Here is a 20,089-nt window from a genome sequence, read left to right on the forward strand (position 1 = left end):
GAGTTTTTACCTTAACCCTGTGAACTTCTTTTCAGAAAATTTAATTTTGATTTTTATCATGGTGCCGACTAAGAGAATAAGTGACAGCGGTACTAGTAAATTTATCAAGAAAAGGAAAACGATTGAGTTGGATCAGAAAATTAAAATAATAAGGATGTATGAAAACAGCCAAACGTTAACAAGTATCACACAGAATTCAGATTGTCAGTGGCAATGGTGAACACAATAAAGGAGAAAGACAATATAAGAAGTGGTGAAGGGATTGGCACCAATGAGGTCAACTATAATAACCAAGGTTACGAAACACATCAGTTTTTACAGTACTAACGTGTTTTTTTTTTCTTTTTCCTTTTATGTTTTCTTTTCTTATGTGCCACTCCGGCTACTTCACCGCCATCCCCAGGTAAAGTTTTTAATTGAACTAATTAAAAATATATGACTATTTTTCTTCATTCTTTGGAGGATATTATGTGGGTTTTGTAATTTTGGCATATCGAGGATATAGTAGCAATATTTTATTAGTCATTCCTGAGTTACGTAAAACTCAACTTACATAAGAAGTCCTGGAATGTATTTCTTACGTATGTCGGGGACTTGCTGTATTTTTGGATTAACTGGGAAATCGATTATCCGGGGAAATTTTTTTTTTTTTTTTTTTTTTTACCATCTATCCTGGAAAATCGAGAGCCTGCTGTATAATGATTGTTGTAACGTTCTAATATTGTGCCAACATTTGTGAAAAAATTAATGAAAAATTGTTCATTTTTCATACTGTGATATGTTCCATATTTTGAGGAGCATGAGCAATGAAATACTGTGCTTGCTGAGACAGTTTTGTCTCTTCTACTTAATGCATTGGAATCAGTATTGTTCTAGAAACAAAAACTACAAGTTGGTTATGAAGTCTTTTCCTGCTTTTTTAAAATTAATAAATTGAACTGTAGGTCATTTTGAAAAGCAATTTTTTTTTTTTTTTTTTTTTTTTTTGCATCGTAATCACTCTATGTGGAATTTTAAACAATTATTGCAAAATTTGACCACAGAGGTAAGCATAAAAGTGATTAATTTAGAAATATAATACAATGACAAATTTTTTTACTACTGTTTATTGTCAATTAAATCTCTGCATAAACATAGGGCATTATGTTCTCTCCAGCTGCCTTCAAAGTTTGTTTATACTCTTGGCACAGCCACTGCATCAGAAGCATTTACAATAAATAGTGAATACAATTTTTAACCATATTTAGCAGTCACACAGGCTGGAACCACATTCCATTCGAAGAGCATGTTTTACTGCACTCTTGCTACTGACCACACACCACTGAAATGTTTCCAGTGGAATATTTGCTATCTACCTCCTGATAGATTGTGTCCTTCAAATATGAAAGAGTTGAAGGAGAAACTCTGTAAACACTGCATTTCAGATATCCCCACAATCAAAAGTGTGCTGGAGTCAGGTCAGGCAGTTTTGCGGCCGGGGATGGTATAAATGACTGATAATTCACTCTTTTGTAAAGATTTCTCAGCTGTTTGATGTTATTTTAAGTATGGGATGTAGTACCATCTTTCATTAAAAATTTTATGAAATACCTCTGTGATTTATATACATGATTTACCTTTATGTAAATCATGTACATAAATCATGTTCATTGGGGATGAAAATTATCTCTGAGACAACTTATCTCCAGTAGAATATGATATATTGTGGGCCATTAATTTTGCACGGTTCAAAATTCCTTTGATTGTTGATGGTTTCAAAGAAAAAGGTGCTGATAATAGTTTGATCTGTAAATCCTCGCCTTACCTTTAATGGGTGATTAGAGTGATACATCGACTTGCTTTTTGACTTCAGTAAACCTTTTTAGTCACATTTAAAAAATATTATTATTATAGTTACTTGTTTACTGATATTTATCTTTTAGTTTATACTTGTTTCATACCTTGACTTAGTGACCTAAATCATTAGGCCACTGAAAATTTTACTTTTTATGACCAGGTTTTGGCGCATTATAGCCTTAGTCGCTAATGCGCCAATAAAACCCAAGCAACAACAATAACAACTTGCACATTTTTGCTAGCTTGAATTTAACAATTTGTGCTCTCCAGATCTGTCAAGAAGAAAATGTGCTTTGCCGATCCGCAGGAGGCAAAATAACTATTCTGGAATCTTGCACTATTTGCCAATCATCCAAAAAGTGAAATAACAGCAGCTTTGATAGTCTTGTGGTTCCAGTCAATGCAGATGTTTGATTTTATAAGGAAACAGGTGGGGAATCCATCTTTTAATGGCTCTGTTCCATGTGCGGGAATATTGATGATGTTGAGATGTATGGTGAGCACTAGATAATCTCAATGGACATGATCGGGCTTGTTGTACCTCATCAATTCTTTGAACTACTTCTTTTGATGCTGAGTGTCAACCACTTCTAGGCTTAGCAGTTGGTAATAATCTCTTCAAAATTCTTCATAATATTTAATACAGTTCTTTTCAACAAGGAGGCCTTGAGACATTTTTCTGTCTCTGATACTCTCTACGTGCTGCAATAACACTATTGCCATTTTTTTAAATAAACTTTAAAAGTATTTTGTGCTAAGGCAGCACAAAAACACTCAACTGCACTTGGTTGCTTGTGTTAGAGCTACAGCTTTTATGGTTTTTAGCTTGATGATGAAGGATAAGACCATAATGAGCAAAGGCTTGAATTCTCTGAGCCAAGAGTCATTCCTTTTTATGACAAACACCAAAATTAATTTCTTTATTGGAATGAACTTGGCCTCCTGCTGGTCAAACTTCAAACAATTTTTTATTTTCAAAAATCTCACATTTACTGAATTTTCAAACTTTTAAAAGTGGGAAAGAACTGTAATCACCCCATATTTAATGATGGACTTCTCAAAAATGTTTTCCTGGAGCATTGAGTAAGAACTGATGAAAGTAGCCGTGTAGTTAGTTGGGTGAGCGACTATGAATACTTGGTGGCATAATTTTAGTGGCAGCCATGTTTTGTGCCATGTTCTTAGTTGACATTTATTTTGTAATATTTACAAACAGTATGTATGCGTGTCACCTCAGGCATACAAACAGTATGCCTGTCACCCCAATTTTAGGGCAAGTAATGGAAAAATATTGATCATGTGTTCTGTGCATATCAACAAATAGTGCTGAATACATGAAAGCAATAGTTTCAAAAACTTGGAGTGCTGAAAATGTGCTACACCATTTGTATTTTATTAATATTCCATGCTTAATTCATATTGTTTTTGGCATGCTATGACTTCAGCTAGGAACTGGTTTGAAACACTTGCTCAAACAGTATGATAAATATTTAGCCATATATATGTGTTCTAGATATGATAGAAAAAATATTTATCAGATTGGCATCTAAATCATATTATAATTGGCATTATTTTAAATTTTATATCATTTTATTAATTGGAATTAAAGTGCTAAATTATATAGGGGACTATCGGCTACTGTTTATATCTTACCTTTACTTCCCCCTTCCTGTTTGTTTATTTTTACATTATTTTACGTTAATTTTTCACTCTACATTTTTTGCCATACTACTGGCTTATGTTTTATGTTGTTTTATCGGATATATATATATATATATATATATATATATATATACAGCAGGCCCCCGTTATAACGCGGTTCGCTTTACGCTGATTTGCTATAACACTGTTCTTATATTATAACTAGTATCTGACTATAATGCTGTCACTGATCACCATAACGCTCTTTTACAGATTGCATTTTTGGCATATTTAATGAAATCGTTTCATTTGATGGAGTCGATAGCTTGAAAATGAATAGCAAAACAGCATTAAAACGTTTCCCACGCCAACTTGAGAAATTTTCCCATGCTCAGTGAAAATTTTCTCACATGCTAATTTAATTGCAGTACAGTGACTTGTTACGTAGTTCCGAGATCAACATTTTAAAAAATGATCAAGTATATTGCTTCTAATATTTGCGTTATATCCATTTATCTGAAGTCTAGTCTAATCATCACTCAGTACTGTATTAGACATCGTGCAAAACGGACAGTTTACTTGAACATTGTATCGTAATTAATGCAACCAGGGCAGTTACATTTTTGAAGAGTTAATAATGGCTGATAAGAATGAAAAAGTAACAACGTCTGGGTGCAGTACGAAGACTATAAATGTAAGAAAAATACTACTGAATTTGAAAATTAAATTAGACGTTTTGAAGCGAATCGATTCCGGTCAAAGACAAGCGGATGTGTGCCATAATTTAGGACTTGCAAGTTTAACTGTAAGAACAATTAAAAAAAAAATAAAGAATTAATTTTAGCAGCGGGAAAGATGGCTGTTCCACTGCAAGCAACTAGGCTAGGCCAGCTATTAGGATTGAAATGGAAAGACTTTTAACTAATTTTATTGATAATATCCAATATCCAATAAATAAGATAATATCCAATGCAGAATTCAGTTAAGTTAAATATTATTAAAAAGAGAGAGAGAGAGAGATTGGCCAATATGATGATCTGAAGAAAACTCACCTAAAAAAAAAAAAAAAATGTGGAACCATTTAAAACTAGTAAGGGCTGGTTAAATAGATTTAAAATCCGGGGAAAAGCCGCAAGTGCAGAAGGAGCCGAAACTTTCAAAAAAGAACTTGTTAAAATTATTGAGGAGGGGTATTATGTGTTATACTTCTCAACAAGTTTTTAACAGAGATGAAGCAGGACTTTTGTGGAAACGAATGTCTAAAAGAAGTTTTATATTGAAAGAAGCCGACCGGGCTAGCCGGATGGGTAAAGTGCCTACCTGGCAACCCAAAGGTCGCGGGTTCGATTCCCGCCTCGGGCTTGGATCAAAGTACTGCAAAAACCTTGGGAGGTGCATTATGGCCACAGAAGCCGATGCGCCAAAAAAAAAAATATTGAAAGAAGAAAAAAGCATGCCAGGTTTCAAAGCGGTGAAGGATCGGTTGACTTTATTGTTGGGTGGTAACGCTGCGGGGAATTGAAAATTAATACCCCTTTTAGTTTATTTGGAAGAGGACCAAATTTCAACCCAAAATCCACACATTTTTCATGATTAAATTCATCAATTAAATTAAATCAATTTAGATCAATTAAATTCATGATTTTAATTAGAATTGTAAGTTTAATTTTGATATGTAAGTAGTTACCACATAATTATATACGTATGTAGTGCAGAATATTTTATATGTACAAATATTTGAATATTAAATATTTTGACCGACATTTGTGGATCTTTTCACTGCCGTTTATTATTGATTAGGAAATATCCTATGGCACCGACCGCAATTCACAAATACATATGTTACCTTATGGGAATGCGGCGCTCGCTTAGCGCGGATTCACTTAGCACTCTGTTTTTATGGAACAAATTATCAGCGTTAAGCAGGGATCACCTGTGTATATATATATCTTTATATTTTTTTATTATTTTTTATTTTTTACAAATTCCTCAAGAGCTATTAGAACCTATAGCACATAGTGCTGTGGGTTAAAAGTTGGGAAGATGAAAAAATATGTGTTGATATTAGGCTTGAATTTCTGTAGGTTGTAATTTTTAGGAAAGTATGTATGAAGCGAGTTTGTTTCAGAAGTTGAACAAATAAATGAGGAAGAAGAAAAGTTGGTTCTGTGAGTTTGAGGTTGGATAGTAAAAGGATGCTGACTGGTTGCGGCATATGTTCGGACTGGTTTGTAAAAGAGAGCATGAATTATAGAAGCCACTTCAGAAGAACATTGTCCATGGAAGTATCTAAGAAAAGATATCATGAATGTCTATGAGACAGAGTGGAGGAGACACTTTTTTAGAGATTGTCATTGATTAACCTAACTGCCCTCCTTTGAATGGAATCTAGAAGCTTGAAAGAGGTTTTAGGGAAACAGCCCTAGATGTGGGAACAGTATTTTATGGTAGGGTGGATTTGCAATTTGTAAAGAATGAGCAGCTGTTTGGAACAAAAGTAATGCTGAGAGTGAAATAGAAAACAGTTTTTTTTTTTTTTTTTTTATTGCTTATGCCAAGACATATTAGAAGTCTGGGTAATCTCTAATAGAGATGTGATCTTGTCTAGAAATCTTAGTGTCACCAAAGATAAACATAGCAGCAGCAGAAGAAACCTTTTTGTGACATAAGACAGGAGTGAGTTTTAGAAGAATTGAAATCAACTAAGTTGCCCCATTGGAGAATTACCTGGAGATCAGCATTTAGGGAATTGGTAGGGGCTATTCGGAAAGTTGAAGCTGTTTGTGCAGGGCAAGGTTTCTCAAACTGGAAAGTGGAATGTAATGTGCTGTCATCATCAAAATTATGGATAGGATTTCCAGTCAATGGGAGAAGGTCATTAAGATACAAGAGAAAAAGAGTGGTAGAGAATTGAAACTTGGGGAATACCTGCATTAGTGAAGTTAGAAGACAGAAGGCAGTCTACCGTCACCTGCAGTGAGTGGTCAGAGAGAAAACTGCATACCCAATTACAAAAAACAATTGCCAAACCATAAGATGGAAGCCTATTTAGGAGACTTATGCCAAACATGATAAGAATACCTTGAAATGTCAAGAGCAACTGCTTCAGTTTCTCCAAACTTTTCCAGTGAATTTGTCTATAAATGGGTAACGTAAGCCAATATATCACCAGTGGATTGACACTGATAGAATACATACTGGCGATCATTGATCAGATGGAAGGTTTCTAGATAGTTTAGGAGTTGACAGGTAATAGATTTCTCCATTACATTGGAAAGCGTAGAAGTAAGTGAAATGGGACAATAATTTGATGGAAGAGATTTGTCATCCCTTTATAGGAACTGGCTGGACATGAACAAATTTCCAAGCAAAAGGGAGAACACCAGTGTAAAAAGGCAGTACAGAACAGCCCAGGAGCACAGATTTTGAGAACAAGTGGAGAAATACTATCAGTACCTGGCACTTTCTTGGTATCAAGACTTCAAAATTTTTTGACATCCTTTTGACGGAAGACCACAGGAGGCATTGAATGGAGTTTACTGGAAATAGTACTAAGTAGTTTACCGAGGTCAATACACAAGTTGGAAGAAAAGTAGAATGTTAGCAGATCAGCTTTATCTTTACCTGAGGTGGCAATAGAACCATCTGGTTTTGATAAAGGTGGGAATACAGATGGGCAAAAGTTTCAGCCAGTAGCTTTGGCATGAGACCAGAATGTCCAACTACCATTTGGACAAGAAGCAAGTTTTCTACTTTTAGCTTGTTCAAAATCTAGTTCAGACTGATTAATAACTGCTTTACAATTGTTGCGAGCTTTGGTGTAGGCAGAAAATGAACCTGGAGATTTGGATAAGAGCCAGTTATGATATACAACATTCTTCTCTTGAACAACCTTAGACATTTATTGGAAAACCAAGGTTTACATAAAGGATGAAATTTTAAGATAGAGTGTGGAATAAAGGATTCCATCCCTAAAAGAATAATTTCACTGACATGATCTGAGCAATGTTGACATCAGAAGTTTTTAAACAGTAATCCAACCAAGGAAAAGAAATCCTGCAGATCATCCCCATTTTGTATTCTTGTAATGCCAAACAACACACTAGGTTTGGAATGGCCATGAGAGAAAGGCTCCATTGGAGAAGAGACATGTACCACTCACCTTGACCACGTACTCAGAAGGGTTGTTAGTTAGAAAAAGATCAAGGGTGTTGGCTGTGTTAGAATTGTCTGGTATTCATTTACCTACTAGAATACCAGACAATCCTAACACAAGAGTATTAGGTAAATGAACAATCTGTGCAGAGTCATTAGTAATTGCAAAAGCTTTCGCTTCTCAACCAGCTGGGTCTGTGTGACTGGAAAATGAAAGCCAGCTGGAGTTGTGAACATTAAAATAACCAAGGAAATTTACCTCATCGTTAGGAAAGTTGGAATGCTGAAAGTTAAGTTTCAGATAGAGGAAGTCAACAAATTCCATGTGATAAATAGAGTTGTGACCCCGGGGGCTCACATCTGGTGAGTATGGGCTTGGCACACCCAGGGTCCTGAGCTGGATATCATCATTCTTCTCTTTCTTGGTGATTCCCTTCTACTTCCTAGCCGAGTGGGTAAAGTACCTGGCCGGCAACCCAAAGGTCGCGGGTTCGATTCCCGCCTCGGGCTTGGATCAAAGTACTGCAAAAACCTTGGGAGATGCAATATGGCCACAGAAGCCGATGCGCCAACAACTACCAAATCAAAAATCAAAAAACCCTTCTACTTCTCTCTCTCTCTCTCTCTCTCTCTCTCTCTCTCTCTCTCTCTCTCTCTCTCTCTCTCTCTCTTCAAGGTAACTCGGGAACTCTTTTTTTTTTTTTTCCTGGTGCAGCATAAGCCTCAGGCTTCCTTGCACCATATGGCTATTAATAATAATAATAATAATGATAGAGGCAACAGATGAATTTGACAGAAATGGGGCAGAGATTTTAAGCCAGAGAAGATTAAAAAGAAGAGTTTTCAAATGTCTTTGACAGGGAATATCAGAGCAGACATATGCACATGTACTCATGTGAGCAAAAGGAATTGTACAGCAAATAATTAGGAAAACTAAGATGAGATGGTTGAATCAACTGATAATTATGATTTTGTCAGAAAAAATGTGTGGTATGGCAGACTAAGTGGAAGTGGATGTCATTGAGATCGGAACTGAGACCATGTATGTTTTTAAAATGAATGAGGAAGTTTGACTATTCATGATGACAGGTATTTTCAGCTGCACAGGTATTTTGAACGAACAGAGGGGTGAAATGGAAGTGGTTTTTTTTTTTGGCTGACGCTGCATAAGCTTGCTTTCTTGCATCAAATGCCTCTGCTAATGCTATTGATGTATTCAGTAGTAAGAAAAGGTAGGGAGGACATTGTGTGAAGTAACCAAGTTTTTGATATGATGAACACATGGCTAGAATATACCCAGCTGGTTGACATAACAGAGGGTTAACAGTGTCTCCCACATACACACTATTCAGACTCCATCCAGTCACTATCTGGCAGAGTAGAGGCAGTGAGATTATAATCTCCATATAATTATATGCTAGCAGATCTGGAAGCCTCCTATAGAGTTATCATTAAGTTTGGTCTGGTGGACTATCTAGTGGCTGGCGTGCAAACACCATTTTTGAGCTGTACCCTCGAAATATAGGAAGATTGGATCTCTGTATTATGTTCATCATACCTTCACACACACACACACACACACACACACACGCGCGCGCGCGCGACATCAATCATACTGCATGATGGAAGAGATGGAGAGGTTGCCGAAGCTTTGCACTTAAGACTAAACATGGGTTCCACCACTTCAAGCCTCTAATAAGCAAAGTGGTGGTATTTCACTGGTTGCTGAATCATTGGTACCAATGAATCATCATTGGTAACTCAGAGGGGCAGCAATTCTTCATGTTATGTGGATGCCACACCTCGACCCCTTCTTACATTGGTTTGCACCTGGGTGTTCATATTTTGGGACTTGCACATGCGGTTTATACCCAGAGTTACTAACAGTCCCGCCATTATGAAGGTGCAAGCAGAGGATTTGGTTGTCACAGAATGACCAAACTTTTCTGAAATTCGGTCCACTTGATTTGAGTGTTACCCAAATATCAGTTTCATCAACGTTTTAGACTCCCAGGTTTCAAGCCCAGCTTGACATACCTGAAAGAATGTGTGACAGCCTTAAAGACCATATGTAGCAGTTATAGATGTTTCTAGAGTTAATCTTTTGATGGTTGTATTTATTCAGTGGGCTGCTTTTTACAAATGTTTAAAATGAATAATTTTTTAGCATCTAAATTATTAGCAAATTTGTTAGAAATTCAGAGGTCTCCAATGGCAAAAAAAAAAAAAAAACCAACTGACTTCCAAGAAAGTATTCAGGCATTTAATCAACATGAACTCCTTTTTACTCACTAAAAGTCTTATTTTTCATTAAATGTGTTTTAATCTTAATTTTTAAAATGTAACTTTTTTTTTATTTAGATCCAATTTCATCCTTTTGTGTAAAAAATTAAAAAGCCCAATAACTATGCTTGAAATGCATGCTTTTTAATCCAAACAAGTTATGAAGTGTATACCTTACTTTTAGATTTGTTTGACTTTTTAAATTAATAGCTTTTCCTGTTACCAATTAATTAATAATTGTAAATTAGTAATTAATTGATAATTAATATTTTATCTATAATAATATTAGTGAAAGTTCATTTCTACCTGCAGCCAGCTATTAAGTAACTAGGAATTGGCATCATTAAGTACATCTCATACTGTGAATACCTTCATGAGTTACAATGATATTGCACCACCTTGAATAAGTAATGCTTCACCAATGGAGAAGACTACTTTTACTTATTCTCGGCGGATACCACCACCCAGATGGCACCATTTCAGAGCTTGTTGGCTCCATCGCTGGGCGGGTAGGTACCCTAGAGATGCAATGATGATAACCCAGTTGCAAAATATAACTCCACAAGATGAGAGATGCCTAGTGGTGTGCAAGTAATTAAGATCATAGAGCACTTTACGGTTACAAGCCTCAGATTGCGAAATAGTTAATTGACGTGTAAGTGCACCATTTATACGTGCAGCTAGCTACTAAGTAACTAGATATTGAAATCATTAATTACTTACTTAATTACTTGCACACCACTAGGCATCTCTCATATTGTGGAGTTATACTTTGCAACTGGGTTGTCGTCATTGCATCTCTAGGGTACCTGCCCGCTTACCGATAAGGACCCAACAAGCTTCGAAATGGTGCCATCAGGGTGGTGGTGGTATCTGCCGAGAATAAGTAAAAGTAGTCTTTTTTCATTGGTGAAGCATTACTTATTTGAGGTAGTGCAATATCATTGTAACTAGTTGTGAAGGTATTCACAGTATGAGATGTACTTAATGATGCCAATTCCTAGTTAGTAGTTGGTTGCATGTAGAAATGATGCACTTGCACTAACTTACACATCGGTTAACTATTTCACAACCTGAGGCTTATAGCCCTAAAGTGCTCTATGATATAATAATATATAAAAGTAATTATTTTCAGTTTACTGTATGTACCTCAACCTAGTATTCACTGTACATTTTTTATACTTTTTAATCACAACACATGAAATATAACACATTTCATGTCTGTGTGTAATAATTAAATAAATAGCAACTGTACCTCAGGTCATAGTATGCAGATTCTATGATTTTATAATGTGCTTTATGTATTTCTTCTGGATTTTATTAATAATTAAAATATATATCACGCATTTCAAATTTCTGTGGTGATTAATAGAATAAGTAAGTAGTAATAATTTACGTTGTATATATTTAGTAAACTCAAAGGGCTCTCCTGATTTATTTAGTTAAAAAATACAAGACAGCAATGGTATAAAAATAATGGGCTTCTCAAAGAGCAAATTTTATGCATAAACTGAGAACATTGTTTCTGCACATTTTTCATATTGATCATTCATTCTTACAATCAGTGTATAGCAACAAGCATAATATTCAGTGCTGCAGCTACAGTATAGTCTATGCAGATACATCTACAGGTAGTCGATGCGATGATATGGTATGATAAAGTATAAATAATACTTTCCAGATTTCTTTGTCTGATTTTAATGAAATTTGGAATGTGTTGACAAATCCTTTTAAAAGAGCTAAATATATAAAGTTTCATGAAAATCCATTCAGTGTCTCATCTTCAATATACAATATATGGGTAGCTATGTGATGTGTGTGATAAAAGGAAATAATTGCTGGAATTCTGTTTGTCCAGTTTTAATGAAATTTAGGATGGCTTGAAAGATCTTTCAATAGAGCCACTTTGTTCACTGTAGCAAAGTTATTACATATAAACAGATGGACATGGTGAGGACAATAGGCACTTATGCATATATGTATACATTCAATGATCATTCACTGAATTATGACCACCCATTCTGCAATGCATTATGCTGCCTAGCCCACAATATAAAAAGCCAACAGCTTCCTATGCTGGAGCAGTGGTAATTTTCATCTGGTTGTGCAAGTCAAAGTGATAAAGTAGCAGTATGTAGTAAAGATATCACAGAATTCAAAGGACATGACTGTGGGAGCCCATGCATCGGTGTTGATTGAGTCAAACTATCTCCCACTGACAGAATTCTAAAGGATTAAGCAGCAAAGTGGATGTTCAAGGTAAGTGAAGGGTGTAGCGTGTTGTATGGGCTCAATGGCAGAGTCACTGTGCAACAGTTGACATTGCAATACAATATGAGGAATGCAAGAAGAGTATCCTAAATGATGATGCACCACACACTTAGATGTATGGGGTTCCACAGCAGATGGCCCAAGAGACACCTCTCCTCACCGCAGATCATTGACAGTGAATGCTGTGTTATCAACAAAATGCTGGTCAGGCACTGGTGGACTGGAAATGAGTGTGCTGGACGAATAAGTCCGAATATCTAGTGCAATACACAAACAGATGCCTCTTGTGATGTGCAAGCAACACAGGTCCCATGGATCCCTTGTGCGAGATGCCCACTATCCAGATTCAAGACAGTTGGTAGGTTGCATAAAATGGGGCATGTTTTGCTGGCAAGAACTAGAACTCCTGGTGCGTATGGACTAATGTTTCACTGGTGAGGTCTACCGGCAGCTCTCTGGAGACCATGTGCACTCTTCTGTGTTGCATTTTTTCCTGGACTGAAACAGGATCTTCCAAGATGATAATGTGCCATGTCATTGGGCCTGCACTGTGCATAAGTGGTGCAAGGAACACAGTGAAGATATATCTCCCACTTTGACTGGCCTCCAATTGAACACCTGTGGGATGTTTTGGAACAGGAAGTAAGGTGAATGGATATGCATCCATCTTTTGTTCTGACTTCCATCATTTGTTCAGAAAGCCTTGCAGGCAGCATGGCTTCAGATCCATTCAACCATCTAGTGGAGTCAATGCCTAGGCAAATAGTGGTTGTTATCCATGTAAACAGTGACACAGTATTAGGCAGTTGGTTTGCAATTCAGTGATCACTGAGTGTATGGTAATGTGCCAAAAAAAAAAAAAATTATTACCTTGCTCATTAAGTTAAAAAAATATTCAACTGCGTTCTACACCCAATGTGTAGAGTTTTGCATTGTTTATAAATTGATTTTTAGTTTTTGATGGCCTCTTACATGAACAAGTTTCTCCCTCTCATGTATGTGATGTAGTATAGGGCTGAGGTTTTCAGAGTGTGGAGCATGCTCCCCATTTGGACACACTTGGTTTTTTTTTGGGGGGGGGGGAGCTTGTTTTCAGAAGCACTTTTTTTTTTTAACAAAATATGGACAAACCATCTCAGTAATCTAGATACAAAGAATTATGTATTTATTTCTATTGTTTGTATTTTATTTCTTTGAGATTAAATGTATGAAATATATATTAATTTATATTATGAGTATACATAATATAGAAGTCTATATAATATCAGTGTAGATACACCATAGATAACTCTTAAGAAACTATGATGGTAGTGTGGGAGGCATCATTTGATCTGTGTCTTATATTGTGCTCTTCCTTCACAACGAGTTGCCATGGTATTGCACTACATCGAATAAGTAATGCTTCATTACTTATTCGATGAGCCTATCATTGGTGAGTGGGTGGGTGGGCAGGTACCCTGATATTGCAGATATGACATCCCACACTGCCATTGTAGTTTCTTATGAGTTATCTATGGTGTATCTACACTGATATTATATAGATATTAAACTCTTACTCTTAACGTATTATGCCTTATGCATTTAGTTATTTTTAAATATCATATAAACCTTTTGGCATCTTTCATATTGTGTCATTATCTTCACAACTAGATTGTCATGTCTGCAATACCAGGGTATCTGCCCACCCACCAATGATAGGCCAATAGCTTTGAAACGGTGCTGTCTGCGTGGTGGCACTCACTGAAAATAAGTAACAATAGTCTTCTCTATTAGTGAAGAGTTACTTATTTGAGGTAGTGCAATACCATGGCAACTCGTTGTGAAGGAAGAGCACAATATGAGATACAGATCAAATGATGCCTCCCACACTACCATTGTATAGGCAGTTCTCACTTTACAAGTTCCTGGGTTTACGAGTTTTTTTTCCCAAGTATCAACAAAAATTGAAAATATGAACATTAATTGTAAAAAATGAATGTTAAACATTCATAAATACTGCATTCCAAACCACGTGCGTAGCAATACAATACAGTGTACCCCACTTTATGATATTAATCAGTTCCAGAGACACCATCGTATTATTAAAATATCGTAATGTGAACCCAATAACACATTGTTTTTTGGTAATTCGTTTCAAGATCTTGGAAGTTGAAATTTTCGCTGTATAACTAAGGCCATTTATCTCTCTAAAATGTCATTTTTAAAGTCACTAGCATGACCTAAAGGCCATATAAAAGGTTGTGAACGTGGTTTGTAAATTGTATTAGTTACCAATTCAAATCATTAAAATGCATCGTTATCATATGTTTTGTTATAAGAATCAATTTTAAACGCCTTTGTGATATTTTCTAAAGCACATTTCTGGAGGTCATGACCATAAAACAATTTGCAATTTCTGGTTTATTGGCCTTTTCTATTACTGAAAGCAATTATAAACGGGTAGTAAACTCTATCTTCTTGCATTTGCAAAAATTCCGAAAGCTGGAATTGTGTGGTTTTTTTTTTTACGTTATTTTGGTGAAATGTGTTTCCCCTTCACTGAAATCTTCAATCGTATAAAAAAAATGTAAATAAATTTTCAGAATCTTCTCTTCATTCCTTTTTTTTTTTTAAGCTTCGTAAACTTGTTACTCCACACGAATTGTGTTAGTTGCAATTTGTGTGTGCTATTAAAAAATGCCTATGCATGCAATCGTGAAATTTATAATTAAAAGAGAAGATTATCTTGGAAACAAATGCCTCTTGAAACATTTCTGAAGAAGATGACTCCGTGTGCAACAAACCAATGAGTGCCGAGCCAATGATGAGTGATCAACGAGTGTGCATTTAGTCGATGATGATGAAGAATAAACATTCTTTAACATTTGTAAGTCATAAATAATTTCTCTATTATTATAATTTGCTTGATTTTACAGCCTACGTTTTCATTTCTTTCGATAAATCATCATTGTTTAAACATAAACTAATTAGCTAACTAATTTCATTGTTGAGAACGTAACCCCTATTTTTAACATTGTGTATATGGGAAATAAATTCCAGCTTTACGAGCACGCGCTAGGAACGAATTAACTCGTAAAGTCGAGAACTACCTGTAGTTTCTTAAGAGTTATCTATGGTGTATCTACACCAATATTATATAGATATTAAACACTCTTACTCTTAACGTATTATGCCTTATGCATTTAGTTATTTTTAAATAATATAAAACTATGTATATTCATGGATATATTTTAGGTCAAATCTGTTTATTTGCACTTGTCCTGGAATTTGGGGGGGGGGGGGTGCATGATATTCATGAAAAATTTTACCCTATATCCTCTTTACTCTATGAAAAACTTATGAAAATTTTTACCTAATGCCCTCTTTTTCCCTATACCAGAGGTTTGGGAATCTCTGGTTTCTCTATGTGAATACTGCATGAAAATGAAATGCTTTATTCACCACAGTTTAGAACTGTCAAAGATGCAGAGAGATGAATAAGATATAAATTTGGTGTTGCGTTATTCATTCCTGTTTGTTCTGTGTAGATTTTTCGCTGGATTTAATTATGAAAAATAAAGAATTTCAGTATTTGCATAGAGAAAATATTTCTTACAAATCTTTCTCCATTTGCCCTGTGTTTTAATAAAAGCCCACTTTAAAAGATGTGATAGGAATTTCAGTGTTGATTGCATATTAGTGTGGTACTGTATGGCATCATCATTGAACATTTGTAGGGTTTCCAGGTGCAGAGGAGTGTAGGACTATGTTTCTTTGAGGTATGTATGGTGTATTGATGTTATTTGTATTCTTTTATTTTAATAAATTTATAAAGCATGATTTTCTGCATATCATGATATTTTTATAAAGTATGCCTTTGTACCGCAATTTATTTTGTATTTTTGACTTTATTCAGAAAGCCGAAAAAGAGTCAACAGACTTCAAAAATCAGTTAGATCAAATACAGATCTCCCTATCTGAACTCAAGCAGCAGTGTTCTGATCAGTCAATACAAATGGAGTCTCTTCAGCATGAAAATGTGAGACTTGAAAACCAGTCGCAATTATCTACTCAGAGGATAGCAGGAGATGGAGATGAAATTCCACAACAGAATGGGGATGTTTTTAGCAAGGTATCACTTTTTAAGTTATTGTAATTGAAGTAGTAATGTTTGACTTTTCTTTTTATAATTAGAGAATAAGTAAAGGAGGAAATTTGAATAGAGGATTTTATCAAACAAGTGCCATAATAATAGAGTACAGTACCTCTTAAAACAAATTACCTTATAATTAGAGTAAAAAACTACTCTAGATCTTAGAATAAGTGTTTTGTAATCTAACACTTAGGGTTCTACTCTGAATTCTTAGCTGAATCCTATCAGCCTTATTCCTTTATTTTAATATTCCTTATAATAAACTTTCTGCATAATGTCCTTATTACAATATACAGTAGATAATATGCAGTGCATATTGAACCAAAATTACAGTTAGGAACATTTAACAATCAGAAGACCTTTTCCCCACATGCTAAATGATACAGATTCAAAATTTGAGACTAGTTATAAGTGGTAGGATGGATGTGCTCATAGAATGTCTAGAATAAATAAGATCGGTTTTGGGATAATATGTAGTCAGTGGATTTTTGCATTTCTTGGACTCCATGCCTTGCACAAATTGAGAAAATCATTAGAAGGGTATATTGGTTTGGGAGACTGATTTGTTCCCAGGGAGATTCTGAACTCTGGGTTGGCACTATTTGAGATCATATATGTAGTTGGTGTTGAAAGCCATATATTAGTACTTGGTATATGAGTAGGTACAGTGGCACCACTGTATATTTGATGCAGTGGCACTGCGTAGTGACCATTTTAAAATGTACTCTCAGTTTTATTAAAATTTGGTGGTTTAAAGCATAAAAAACTGAAAATACATCTTACCATAAGGAAGAAGAGGTAAAGATGATTCATTAGACACATATTTTATGTTTGTGTGGTAAATATTTTGGCTCTAAGATTAAAATAAAAGTTTAATGGTTAGCACGTAATAAGTAAGCCATAAGTAATTCGAAGAATACAGAAGATTATGCAGTGGTTAATGCTATATGAAAGGAGTTTAAATTTTGAAATAGGAGCGAATATTTTAAAACATAAGAAATTTATTCATTGGGGTATAAGATTATGTGAATCAGTATGAAAATATGTTTAAGAAAATGATAAGGAAATGTTCCAAGCTTGGTTTGGAGGAAAATTATTTTAAAATATTGACATAATTAATTGAAAATATTGGACATTAGTTAGACATTGAAGAAGGAGGAAGAGGGATAATAGTGCCATCTTATGAGTAAATTCATTGACTGAAGATATAAAAATTAATTGTGTAAATTTAATGAAAAATACATTTTACGATTTGCTAATGCTGCCATCTATAGTCTAATTTGTTTCTATATATTATATATTTTCAGTTCAACTATTGTTTTACTGTAGTTTAGCCATGCAAGTACTAGACTTTATTTTATTATTTTTCACTGCATAAGGACCACTGCTGTGCAAATCTATTGCATCGGCAGTTTGATTTTAGTATCATTACGTCGTTGCATGGATTGCAATGACGTAATGATACTAAACGAAATACTAAACGAAACGTTCAAAATGCAGTGATTCCTTGACTATTACGGGTGTCGTGGTCCTCCATCGAGATGGGTCATAATGGTGAGTCTATTTTATTTTATTAATTATTATTTTTAGTTCATTTGGTCACGTATTGTTGGTAGTCAGTAGGTAGTATAGTCAGCAGTAGGTCAAGATCATGGAATAGCAGTCATAAAATAATTCAATTCAAATCTGCTAAAAATAAAGGTAAAAAACATAATATCAAAAATAATATACAGGTTGACCATCACTAATCCGGCAGTGTTGGGACCTGCGGGGTGTCAGACCACTGGTGGTTATATTAGCACATACAGTTTACCCAACAGCTAACACCTCATCCTACCTTTAATTAACACATTGACTGCCAAGCTAGTTCCCCAGGAGCCAAAAAATATTTAGGAAATAATTTGATTAGTAATTCTAAAATAAATATTGTAATGTTAATGTTATTTTCTTGGTTAAAATATCAAAAAAGTCTTTTGTGTGTGTGTGTCGTATATATGTGGCCAACCTGGCCCAGTAGGTTACTTTATTTCTTGAGAAGCCGTGTTGGCTACGTACATGTGACGCTATTACGGCATACATAGGAAGGTCATTTGTGATTAGTTTATTGCAAGCGCTGCAATAAAACTAATTGCGATAAAATAAATTCTCAAATGTCGCAATAAGTTTGTGAAAACAAGTTTGTTAGCGCACTGTATTATCCATATTGTGTTGTGTTTTTGTGCAAGTTTGTACAAGTGTGTTGTAAAAAAAAAAAAAAAAAAATCTAAAAAGGAATGGCTAAAAGAAAATTACTAAAATAAGAGGAACTGAGAGAAATTGCTGGAATTTACAACTAAGCAGAGAAACTTCTCACAGACACACCGCTGTCAAGTTTTTTCAGAAGTTCAACTTTATCTGTTATGGACAATGTACGGTGTTTGTGATTTACACCACGAGAAGCACTTCCTTTATGCATTGAAACCATGGCTGGGATTAAATGTGAGCAGGTTATAATAATAAATGCACAAAAACAAGTATGAATAGCTTGCCAGTGTTTACAAGTTTGCGGCGACAGCTGATGCTGCAACCAACACCACCAAAACAGTAGTGTTGTCAAATTTCTCTGCCAACCGGAGAAATTTGAAATTACGTTTGCAGAAATTATGTCTGAATTAGCGGTGGAACCAGATTAGTGATGGTTGACCTGTATTAAAAGTATTTAATATCACAATTTCAATGATTTTAACGTCTTTCTCAAGGGCCAGGTTCTACACACACACACATATATGCATATGGACATGGATGGATAGTATGGGAGTGCATGACGGCCCTTAGGTTTAACTGACCGAGACACCTTGAATCGCACTTTATGGCAGGAAAAAAATTCCTACCAGAAAATAACTTGTAGGCTGAGGAAACCCATTGTAAATGGAAACACTCTTGAAGAAGAAGATATGTATGTATATATACCTATATATATGAAGTATGTAAAATATTGGGGTGAAAAGTGAAGTGGTAATGGAGAAATAGAAATAAATATAAAGATCATATGACAAATGCACCCGAGTGCACAAAGTAGCAACAAAAGATTCAGAAGTTTATATTATATGTGTGAGATAGAATTGATAAGTCTGTTAAAAAGTGCTAAGATGGATGTGTAAATTACACAAAATGCCAAACTAATAGGAGAAGTATAGGAGATATTGTAGGCAAGAGAAAGAATGAATATCCTATATGATATAATGAATTAAAATTATAGGCTGAACTGCAAACCCAATTAGAGAAAAGGGAACTGAAAAGCAGTAATGATTAAATAAAAATTATTAAATTAATTTAAGGAGTAATAGCCAGCATCAGATATGGATGGACAGTTTTGATTATAGGTCCAAAAAAAGGGGGTAGAGAAATTATGAAATTAAAATCTTATGTTAGCTAAAAGTAAATATTGATACATAATCAGGTATTTCATCTAGGAACTACACCTGATCATGCATCAAAGAGTGTTTCTATATTTGTCCATACCTGTGGAAGAAAAGCACATTTAAGAATAAAACAGAGTGAGATCAAATAGGGGTTAAAGCAGTATATTTTTCACAAAAATATGGACATGGACAAGGTAGTCCCAATGTAGCGTATGTTTTATAACAAAATAAATTAAGGTGAATTAAGAAGTAAAGTGGTAATAAAATAAAAATAATTGTTTACAGTGCTACCTATATGCAAAAATAAGTGGTTATAAGTGATTTAGAATAAATTTAAGGATAATATGTGTATAAAGTTAGTGTAAGCAAA

At 34.8% G+C, this 20,089-nt stretch overlaps 1 protein-coding gene across 5 annotated transcripts in view; it reads left to right on the forward strand.

Moving 5' to 3' along the window:
• LOC150088570 (uncharacterized) overlaps positions 1-20,089 on the forward strand; it is a 453,076-nt gene that overhangs the window by 113,884 nt on the left and 319,103 nt on the right. For all 5 annotated transcript variants that reach the window (XR_016546740.1, XM_090369575.1, XM_090369576.1 and 2 more), the window contains exon 7: positions 16,082-16,297. Coding sequence is in view for 4 of the 5 variants with exons in the window: in XM_090369575.1 (XP_090225701.1) it covers positions 16,082-16,297 (216 nt within the window). In the remaining variant the exon portion in view is untranslated. The remainder of the gene's footprint in view (positions 1-16,081; positions 16,298-20,089) is intronic.

The sequence above is a fragment of the Mastigoproctus giganteus genome, chromosome 3 (assembly GCF_048544385.1).
Source record: "Mastigoproctus giganteus isolate SK-2022 chromosome 3, ASM4854438v1, whole genome shotgun sequence".
Taxonomy (NCBI): Eukaryota; Metazoa; Arthropoda; class Arachnida; order Uropygi; family Thelyphonidae; genus Mastigoproctus; species Mastigoproctus giganteus.